Here is an 11,415-nt window from a genome sequence, read left to right as displayed (position 1 = left end):
AGAACATTGCCTTAGGTAAAGGCTGTAAAGGAAATCATATTAGCCTGGAATTTCCTCTTCTCGGGGGCCCCCTCTTAAATTGCATTATTCACTTAGCTGGCTCCTGTAAGGGAGATGGAGTCTTGGCCATCGTCCTAGGGCAGAGCCAAGTGGAGAAGCTCATGGGGTTCATGAGGGCATTAATCTCCAAGCCTCTATGTGGTGCTCATGTGTCTTGTCCAGTCGGATGTTTACAAAATAGCAGCACCAAAGTTACCACAAGTGAGCAAACAGGAGAAGAGGGTGGAGGGGTGCTGAGAGGTGCAGTGTCCCCAGCTTGCCGGCCGGCCCGCCCACCCAACCAGCTGGTGGCCATCACTCTTCTCTGGTACCTGCCCCAGAATAGGCAAGTGTGATGATTCTTCTGTGGTCCTGCCTCCTGGTGGCTGTCGTAGGTAAGTCCTGTGAATGATTCTGTCTGGAATGAATGGACGCTGTGTCTTGGCTCTCACAGTGTGGTGTTCACTCTGTGCTGGGAACACCTCAGATCTCTTCCTTTGGATTCATGATCTGTTAAATGCTAGTCCTATGAAGCTTTGCCGAGACCAGCGATGTGTCTCTGACACTCCCATTGCCACCTCCATTTACACAGATGAAAATTTCACTCCAAAACTTACCTTCGATGGGAAATTTTTCTCTTCTGAAGAAATCCAGCACACTCCAGCGATTTACATTAAACTCGGGGCAATCTCTTTCAGATATGTATAGATAATGTGTTTTAGGATCCCAGATAGCTTTGGCTTCTTTATAAACCTTTAGCAGAGCAGAGGAAGAGTCCCATGGATTTGTCTCAGCTGCGTATCATTTTGATATCATAGTGTTTGAATCCAGCTTTGCAGAAACTGCAGAAGTGGCCAGTATATCGCTAAAGCATGTAAGTTTTAAGTACATGATTTCTATTAGAATACTTTAGAGATTATCATGTGTGTTTTAATGTATGGAACAATACATCCATGGTGGTATTAACTCTACTGACTTGGACTGTTTTAGTTAGGATGCAGTTGATTTTTTTTTTTTTAAAATGTGGACAAATCAAGGATCTATGGGTTGTCCATACCCACACCCAGGTATGTGTCACTCTTTGTCTTAAAATCCATTCTCTAATCTGATAATGTGCCCTTTCCTTCATCCCAACTGTACTTAAAGAGAGAACGGTTTCTGTTGGTGATTCCTAGCACGCCAGTTTTGTATAGCTCATCCTTATACCCTACCTCTTTGAGGGTTCTCCTATAGCTTGGGTCTGAATTCTCAAAGATTAAAATGAACCCGAAAGTAGGATGAAAAGTTAAGAAGACAAAGGAATTTGTTAGCTAGAGAGCTGGACATTTACAAACAAAGGAAGAAAACACTGGAGATGATCCCGCCCCCCCCCCCCCAATTTGGTAGAGAAGAAAAATAGCCACAAAATTCCTGGACATTTAACTTCAAGGATAAAAGCTTGTCTTAATTATAAGAGTAAAAGAGAGGAAGTTTCGTTAATGCCAAATGGATTTCTTTGCAGAAAATAACTATCAACACAAAGCTAAGATAAAATAGAAAAATGAAGTCAAGAAGACTCAGGAAATTCCACTTACCAGCTTTTCCCTCTGGTGTTTTGTACTCGGGTTGGATTTTGGTTCTCACTGGGGCAAGAACAATGTCGAAGATCAGATAATAGAAGTATAACGTGCAACACAACATCAACCAGAAGCACAGACTTTGAAAAGACCACTCTCTGTTTCTGCTCAGCAACAGACTGTGCACAGCATACAGGTTTTCTTTCCAGTGGCTTACTCAGTGCTGGTCCTAATAGTTGTAGACAGCCAGGTCACCATAGTGTCATGCCTAAGAGGATGATCTCTGAATGCAGACCAGCTGTGCTTTGGCCCCAGCCTCTTCATTTGTAAGCTAAGGCCCTGGGCAGCTGTACTGTCACTGAATCTGTAGTAATTATGCCCCCCCCCCTCTCTCTCTCACACACACACACACACACACACCCCAAAGACAAACAAATTAAAAAAAAAAAAAACAAGTGAAAAAGTAACAATTTTGTTGTTGTTGATAGGGACTCAGTTTTTAATCTGGGCTGGCCCATAACTAAGTATGTAGCCCAGGCTAGCCTTGGATTTGTGATTCCTCGCCTCACTCTCTGGAGGGCTGAGATTTCAGGCATGTGCCACCATGCCTGCCTTTGTATTCCTATTGTCCTTTCAAATCTCTTCCTCTCCAAATACTTTGTAGCTCAGTCCCTAACACATTCTACTCTACAGAAACAATCCACGTGACTAATGGAAGCTGGTTATCACATCTGAGGAGGCAGGGTTGACTGAGAATCTCTCCTGAGCCCGACAATAGCTTCCATCAGTGTCTGTGGAAACAGCCCTGAACTTTGAGTCATTTAGCGCTTGTGTGAATGTCACATTAGCTTTCAAGGGGGCATCATTTGCTGCTAATTAATGGTCACTTAAATCCTTAATCTCTCTCCTGTAATTGATCTTTCTCCTCACACAAATTTGCATTCATAGTAGAAGTGCGATTTATTATTTCCTGCCAGCATTTGCCAGAACACTGTCCTCTATACATCCACTTAAGTTTACTCCCGTTTGCTTTTGGTTTTTCTCTTGTGTTCCTAGTCCTAGCTTCCAGAACTTTCTCTTTTTGCCTGACACTTTTGACACATTCTAGAAAGCATGGTGGCTCTATTCACTGGAGACTGACAGACTATTTCCTAGGTAAGAAAGCAGAGAGAGACTGGGGTCCTTATGAGCAGAGGCTACAAAGGAACACACCTTTATCCTTCAGCATTAGAGTTTAATTCCACCTCCATTTCCTGTGTTGAATCACGCCCAGTTCAGGATTTCTCCAACTGAGCCTTGAATTGGGAGTTCCTAAGAGAGGCTAAAAAAAAGCTGCTGCCCAAAGCAAACTTTATAGGGAGATCAGCTGGGTTTGATGTTCCCAACTTCCCCTCCCTGGGGTACAACAGTGAGAAATGTTCTCAGGTAGAGAGTCACACAGCACGTTTTGACAATAACAATTCACAAAAACCTTAAAAAACAAAAAAAAAAAAAAAACAAAAAAAAAAACAAAAAACGATGTCCCGTACAAGCTGCCCACCTTTGTCCTCCAGCCTGAATAGCTGCTTCCATCCTCTGCTTCTCCGTGGGTGAACAGTCAGGGAGTTAAAATGCTCATTAAGTTCGCAATTCTGATGGTAATGAAAGCAGACCATCTACTGCCTGCCTCCAGCCTCCGACCTGCAACTCCAGCATCAGCGCCGTTAGCGTTTTTTTTTTTTTTGTCCTCGTGTCCCCCCACCTCAACCCAATCCCACCCTCCTAGACATTGATTGATAAATCATAGAAATTGCTGCTCGTGGTGTCAGGTGTCAGGTGACTCCATTCATAGAGAGATGGCTCCAAACGGGATTGTTGCACAGGGAGAAGCGATCTCATCCAGTTTCCTACTGGATCCCTCAGTCAGGAGCTCATCAAAACAGGGCAATCCACAGGCAGGACACAGCAGCTAGCTTTCATCCTGCGCCGTGTCAGGAGGTGTGCAATTTGCTTCAGTCCAATGACTTATCGAAGCTTCAAATCCCCCAAGGGTTGGCAGGCAAAGCCTGTGAACAAAATATCTTTTTGCAATTCAGAGAGAGCCCTCACAAATCTGTCACTTCCAATCCCCTTTGCTTGTTCCTCTTGCTTGCTCTCCCCTGCCTCCACACCAATCATGACTCCTCTAACAAATCAAGATCCCTGGACCAGAGGAAATGATTGTCTCCTGAAGCCAGGGAGAATTTTCCCAAAGCAAAGATCTCATTTTCTGACAAGCACATTTTATTCAAAGACAGATGGTGTGAGGAAATAGATTTTTCAATGGAAACAACAACAACAACAAAAAAAAATAAGCATGAATTGAACTCTCATTAATTCCTTTATGTAGAAATCCATGCAGATCTTTGGGATCAATGGATTGTCCATTATACACGGGAAATCAAAAGAAAACAAAATCAAAAACGAAAACAAAACAGGCCTGGGGGGATGGCTCAGTAGGTAAGAGTGCTCTGTTTTGAAAGCAAGAGGATCTGAGTTCAAATCCCCAGCATCCATGAAAAAAGCCACGCATGGCTGGGCATGCTCCTGTAACTCCCACACCATGGGGGACAAAGACATGAGCATCACATGGGCTTGCTGGTTGCTAGTCTATCTCCATGCTCAGTGAGAGATCTTATTTTGAGGGAGCAAGTCAAAGACGAATAGGTCCGGACACCCAGAGTCCTCCAGGTGGATACATGCTCCTGCCCGCACTCACACACACAAACCAACCTCGGGGTTAAGTTTGAGCTAAGGGTATGGGTGAATTTTTTCATCATACCAACAGAGTGTCACAGGAGTAGAGAGAGAATTCTGTCTCTGAATGGCCACTGTGACACGGAACTGTAGGGACAGTTTGCATTGCTGAAGATTAACTTAATTTATGTATTTTTGCAGTGCAATCTCTTCTGAGGACATGCTCGAGTCTATTTTCCTGTTGCTATGATAAACATACCGTTGTGCCAGGAAGTGTTTGTGAACCCCGAAAAGACCACCAAGGAGCTGATTCCAATGCAATCGCATTGGGGGGGGGTGTCTCTTTATTCAAGCTTGAGCTTGGGCCACACTGCTGTCTCTGATTCAGGAGAATGGGAGGGGATCCCTAGGCCAGTTTCAGGCAAGCATTTATAGAGGCAAGAAGGGGGTGTCTAGCCTGATTGGGAGGGCATTATAACCTTTAACATAATTGGCTGGTGCTGGGAGCCAAATCATAACAGCCCTAACTTCTGTTTCCCTCCTGATTGGTGGGTTTTAGGAAGTGAAGTGTCAGGGGCAGGCTTGTAACCTGGAGGTGTAGATTTGTTGGGAAATAACCTTTAAACTGGTGCTAGGTGCTAGCTTGTTAGTTAAGTCGTTCTTAGGTCAGGTTCTCTAAGATGGAATCTGAATCCAAAAGATCTGGTCTCTACACACTAACCAAAAGCAGCTTGTTCCTCTTACAGGTTATAGTCCATTATTAAGAAAGGGCAAGGCAAGAACTTAAGTCAAGACCCTAGCAGCATCAACTGAAGCAGATACCAGGGAGGAGCCATGCTCACTGGCTTACTCCCAGGCTCTGGATCCATTACCCTCTTAAATGGCAGAGGCCCATCTGCCCACAGATGGGTGATACAACCCACAATGGGCTGCACCCTCTGGCGTCAATTAATAGTCAAGACAGTCCCCCACAGAACGTGTCCACAAGCCAGTCTGGTGGTGGAGGCAATTCCTCAGCTGAGTTGCAAACTAACAACTGAGATTAGCCGTCACAGGGCACTGGGGCCATCGGCTCACTTTTAGTGTCTGCTGGAGAGCCCACCAGCTGGCTGTGAATTTACACAGACCGACGTCAGCTGACTATTGCACAGAGAGTGGCTATGTCCCGGACCTGTGGCTCTACAGTCTACAACCCTCCTAAAGATGCTCATTATCTTCATCTTCACAGCAATCGTTGTCTTTTTCTAGGTATCCTAGGTACAGCGACACCTCAGCCTGGGAATTCCTCTCTGCATCGTCTCACCAGGCAGCTCTTACAACCGTACCACAAGGAGGTCAGGCCAGTTTACAACTGGACTGAGGCCACCACTGTCTATCTGGACCTTTGCATCCATGCTGTACTGGATGTGGTAAGGACGATCTGCCCTTGCTTGTTCTTGTCCTGATTGATTGGCTGATTGAATAATTGATTGATCGAGACGGGTCTCACGTAGCTCAGGCTGGCCCCAAATTCACTTTGTGGCTAAGGATGGCATTGGACTTCTGGGTACTGGGATCACACGTTGCATATCTCCACAGCCAACTTCTTGCTGCCCTGCATGCTTTCTGCAGACGTCTGGACAGTGTTCTATTCCTGAGGCTGATTGAACTGCTGGTGCTAGACGGAGTCAGCATTCTTAGAGATGAAATTGATTTACTTATCTTTTCCATTGTTGTCGATAATGGTATATTAAAATAGACCTCCAGGTCTGGGGTTGCAGCTGTGAGCACCTGCCCAGTAAGAGAGGGCATGCTTACTAGATCTACTGTTTTACTGTCTGAAATTTGAAACAAACAAACAAACAAACAAATAAAGAAAACCTCTGCCTTGGTTGCCATGAATTTTTCTTTAAAGATTTATTTATTTATTTTATGTCTATGAGTACACCATTGCGCTCTTCAGACACCCCAGAAGAGGGCATCAGATCCCCATTACAGATGGTTGTGAGCCACCCTGTGGTTGCTGGGATTTGAACTCAGAACCTCCGGAAGAGCAGTTGGTGCTCTCAACTGCTAAGCCATCTCTCCAGCCCCGGTGGCCATGAATTTTTTCTAGATTGTTTTTCTAGATTGTTTTTTCTAGATTGTTTTTCTAGATTGTTTGCTGAGGACAGGAAGGACTCATTGGAGACCTTATCTCAAAAACAAGGCAAGGCAGACAACAAAAGATTTATAAAGAGAAAGCTTTCTTTTTGGCTCATGTGTTTGTGTGTATCATTCCTTGGCTAAGGGGTTTCGTTGCTTTGGGGTCGTCAGCAGCACATACCACACACAGGAGCACGCATGGCACAAAGCAAATCACTTCACATGGGGAAGAGCAGGGGAGGTCCCGTTCAATGACATATCCCAGAGAGGAAGAGACCTCTTACCAGGTCCCACCTTTTAAAGGTGTAATGACCTTCTAATAGCGTGACACTGATGACCAATCCTTTAACACATTACCTTAGTTGGGGGTTTCTATTGCTGTGACAAAACACTATGACCAAAAGCAACTTGGAGAGGAAAGAGGTTTGGTTTTGTTTTTAAATCTTACAACTTCCAGGTCATATGCCAGCACTGAAAGGAGCCAGGGCAAGGATCCATGCAGGGCAGGAACCTGGAGGCAGGAGCTGATGAAGAAGCCACGGAGGGATGCTGCTCACTGGCTTGCTACTAATGGCTCTCTCGGCCTGCTTTCTTATAGAACACAGGACCACCTGTCTAGGGGTGGCTCCACCCTCCAGTGGGCTGGACCCTCCTCTCATCAATCATCAATCAAAACACCCTACAGATTTGCCTACAGGCCAATACAACACAGGCATGTTCTTTTGTTTGTTTGTTTGTTTGTTTTGTTTGTTTTGGTTTTTTGAGACAGGGTTTCTCTGTGTAGCCCTGGCTGTCCTGGAACTCACTCTGTAGACCAGGCTGGCTTCGAACTCAGAAATCCGCCTGCCTCTGCCTCCCAAGTGCTGGGATTAAAGGCATGCGCCACCACGCCCGGCGGGCGTGTTCTTAATTAAGATCCTTCTTCGCAGATGACTCTAGCTTGTGTCAAGTTGGCATAAAAACTTGCAAGCACACGCACTGTCCTTTGGAGGATGTCCAATATGCAAACCTTAGTGGTCCTCTTTGGGTACCACCGCCATAGCAGAGCTGCACCAGCGTGCCACCAGCCCAGGTCTCTCTGGTGCTGTTTTTGGTATCCCCGTCTTTTTTTCCCATCTATGTCGCCCACCGAGCTGACCACAAACTGTGTATGTGTGTGTAGACATATGCATGCCACAGCATATGTATCCAGGTCAGAGGACAACTGTGGGTGTTGGTTCTTTCCTTCCAACAAGTTCTGTAGTTCATCTCTGCAGATGGCTCGTCCTTCCTTGGGCTTTTGGGGATCCTCCTCTCCCTGGCTCTATCTCAACATAGGAAAACTGTGATTACAGTGCTTGCTAATGTGTCTGGCTTTATGTGGGGTCTAGGGTCCCCAGTCACATCCTCACTCTTCTGTGTAACAAGCCTATTGAGCTGTGTCCTCAACCCAGCTCCCAAGCTTTATGCTTCTCCAAAAAAACTCTAAACATGGACCCACATACACATGACCATTGTCTTTTGATACTTTTTATTTGTTTGTTTTTGTTTTGTCTTGCAACAGGTTCTCAGTATGTGGCCCAAGTGGAGCTTGAGTTCTTAGCAAATCCTCCTGCCTCAGCTTCCTAGGTATTGAGATTACAGGCATAAATCACCACAGAAAGTCCATTTCACTTTTTTTTTTTTTATGAAGCTAGGTCTGTCTCTGTCTGTCTGTCTGTCTGTCTGTCTCTCTCTCTCTCTCTCTCTCTCTTTCTCCCCTCCTCCCTTCCTCCCTCCCTCCCTCCCTCCCTCCCTCCCTCCTTCCTTCCCACCCTCCTCTCTCCCAATTTTATTTAGTCTACTACAAAGAGACAGTGGATGTGGCAGCCACAGATGAACTGCCCCTCCAAGTCACTTCTCTGAGGCTCCCCTGTTGTGTGCACAATGACAGTCCATCCCCTTCTGTTGCTCAGTAGTATCCTAGGTCATTGCTCTTGATTTTTCTTACTGGTTTAAAAACCCATTTAAATTAACGTTATCTTGTGCATTTACCAACATTAAGCCCTGTTGGTTTCTAGAGTGCTGCTTTTATTCTTCTGTGCCTTATGTCCTTCCCGATCTCGGATATCACACATTTTTAGTAAATATTCAAAAGAATAAGATATTTTAAGCATTTTTAATATTTTGTTTTAGTTATTTGTGATAGGGTCTCATGTAGCTCAGGCTAGCTTTGAGTTTTCCATGTAGCCAAGGCTGACCTTCAGCTCATGATTCTTCTGTCGCTATCTTCCAAGTGCTGGGATTACAGGCATGTGCCATTGCACCTGGAACTCTGAGCTGTATTCCCTTCCCACCCATTTTTTTTTTCCTACTGAGATCTTAGTGATAACATGCAGAATCTCCTTTTTTTTTTTTTCTTTTGAGATCAGTATTTTACTATGTAGCCCAGGCCTGCATGGAGTTCATTATCCAGCTCAGATGAGCCTGGAACTGGTGGCCATCCTCCCGTATCAGCCTCCTGAGTGCTAGGATTGATTATAGGTATGGTGATACATGCAGAATTCCCCTCCTGGAACCAGACACAAGAACCTCAGGAATTCAGGGCCAGGCTTGCATGGAGAGTTTAGCACCAGACTAAGATATGCAAGATTCAATCAATTAATCAATGGCACGCCCCAAATTTCCCCTTTCAACAACAAATTTCACTTTCTTCTTTCATTTTTTAGTTTTTTGATTCATTTATTTTTATTTTATGTATATGAATGGTTTGCCTTTGTGTGTGAATCACCAACATGTCTATTACCTGTGGAGACCAGAATAGGACATCAAATCTCCTAGAACTGAAGTTACAGACACTTGTGGGTGCTGGAAATCAAATTCAGGTCTTCTGGGAGAGCAGGCTTAACCACTGAGTCATTCCTCCAGCCATTAAATTTCACTTTTCTCAGTTTGATTTTCTCATAAGCTCATAAAAGTCATGGCCTTATGATCTTAGATAGTATTGTTTAATTTAATGCCAGGAGCTATTCCTACCCAAAAGGTGTAGTATCACTCACACGGCTAATAGATAACTCCTTTAAGGTCCCTCTTTTTTTTTTTTTTTTAAGTCTCGTTTTAATTGGTTATTGAACTAGAATTTTGGAGACTTAATTTCTTGAGGCTGATGCTTCGCCTGGCTAGAAGACATAGTATTCCTTTCCCTGTGGTTATTGGTGGTTTATTGTGATCATCCTGCTTCCCAGAGTCTAGTGATAAGCATGATCTGAATAAAGACATGCATGATCTTAGTATGACAGCCACGGTGGTGTACACTTGTGACCTCAGCACGTGGGAGGCTGAGGCAGGAGGATTGCTGTGAGTGTGAAGTCAGCCTGAGAGACAGGAAGAAATTCTGTTTTTTCAAACAAACAAACAAGCAAGCAAATAAATGGCACACAGTAAGAGCTGTCCTGCAGAACCCCAGAGCAGTGGGCTAATGAGGCCCGAGAAGGGTTTAGGATGCTCTTAGTTGTTTCCTTAACCTTCCCCTTTTGATTTCATAAGATTAAAATAGAGTTGCTCAGCTCTGCCTTTTGGAGGTTTACTTGCAGATGGATATAGAAAAGATAGAAGGTTGGTCTGGAGAGACGGCTCAGCAGTTAAGAGCGCTGACTGCTCTTCCAGAGGTCCTGAGTTCAATTCTCATTACATGGTGGCTCACCACCCTCTGTAATGGAAACCAATGCCCTCTTCTGGTGTGTCTGAAGACAGCAACAGTGTACTCACACATAAAATAGATAAATAAATCTTTAAAAAGATATAAAGTCTTTATATTAATATTTTTCCTTTGGAACAACATATCAAATTGAACTTCTATAATCTAACTCCTCCTGCCTTGGTAAAAGAAGGTAAAATCATATCATTTAGTAAAATCATTTAATAGAATCATTTATTGTAGGTAAGGGAACACTATAAGTTTTCTGAAGCCATGCTGACCTCCCACCCAGTAGTCTTATTTGTTACTAGATTAGGTTAGAATATCTCATAATTAAGTAGAGAAAATTTTCTTTTGCATGCATATATGTTCAAGCATGTTCATGTCTGAGAATCTGTGTAGGGGTTCTGTGGGTGTATGTAGAAGCCAGAGGGCAATCTCACCGCCATTCCTGTTTTTAAAAGTTGTATTTTTATTTATTTACTCTGTGTGTGTATGTGTGCATGCACACGCGTGTGCATGCATGTGTGTGTGTGTGTGTGTTTATTTGAGCCACAATATACAAGTGAGAGTTAGTTTTCTCCTACTATTACATAATGTAACAGGGATTGATCTTCCACTGTCAGACTTTGTGGTAAACATCTTTACTTGCTGAGCCCCTTAGCTATCATCATCATCAGATGTCATCCACTTTATTTATTTTCTTTTAAAACAGAGTCTCTCACTAATCTGGAACTCCTCAAGTAGACTAGGCTGGCTTGTCAGTGAGCCCCAGGAATCCACCCATCTCTGTCCCCTTAGCTCTTGAATTGAAGTGTGAGCTGCTGCTTCCAGTATGGTTTTCTGTTAACATGGGTTTTGGGGATTGAAATTGGATCTTTATGTTCATAAATGTCCTAGTTTACTTTTTGTTGTTGTGATAAAACATTGACCAAAGACAGCTTGCAGAGGAAAGAGTTTGCTTGGCTTACAGGTTATAGTCCAACATCAAGGGAACCCAAGGCAGGAACCTGGAGACAGGAACTGAAGTTTACAGGATAGCTTTCCCAGGCTTGCTCAATTATCTTTTCTTTCCTTTCCTTTCCTTTCCTTTCCTTTCCTTTCCTTTCCTTTCCTTTCCTTTCCTTTCCTTTCCTTTCCTTTTCTTTCTTCCCTTTCCTTTCCTTTTCTTTCTTCCCTTTCTTCCTTTCCCCCTCCTTTCCTTCATTTCTTCTTTCCTCTCTTCTCCTTTTCCTTTCTTCCTTTCTTTCTTTCTTTCTTTCTTTCTTTCTTTCTTTCTTTCTTTCTTTCTTTCTTTCTTTCTTTCTTCCTTCCTTCCTTCCTTCC

General features: G+C 43.8%; 1 protein-coding gene across 1 annotated transcript in view; it reads left to right on the top strand.

Annotated features, from left to right (window-relative positions):
• The first annotated feature begins 233 nt into the window (after positions 1-233).
• Htr3b (5-hydroxytryptamine receptor 3B) overlaps positions 234-11,415 on the top strand; it is a 29,544-nt gene continuing 18,362 nt past the window's right edge. The window contains exons 1-2 of the mRNA XM_021208024.1: positions 234-434; positions 5,559-5,719. Of these exons, the coding sequence (XP_021063683.1) occupies positions 395-434; positions 5,559-5,719 (201 nt within the window). The 5' untranslated portion in view covers positions 234-394. The remainder of the gene's footprint in view (positions 435-5,558; positions 5,720-11,415) is intronic.

The sequence above is a fragment of the Mus pahari genome, chromosome 10, assembly GCF_900095145.1.
Source record: "Mus pahari chromosome 10, PAHARI_EIJ_v1.1, whole genome shotgun sequence".
NCBI classification, from domain to species: Eukaryota; Metazoa; Chordata; class Mammalia; order Rodentia; family Muridae; genus Mus; species Mus pahari.
The sequence above is the reverse complement of the archived record's forward strand: the minus strand, read 5'-3'. Positions and strand labels throughout refer to the sequence as shown.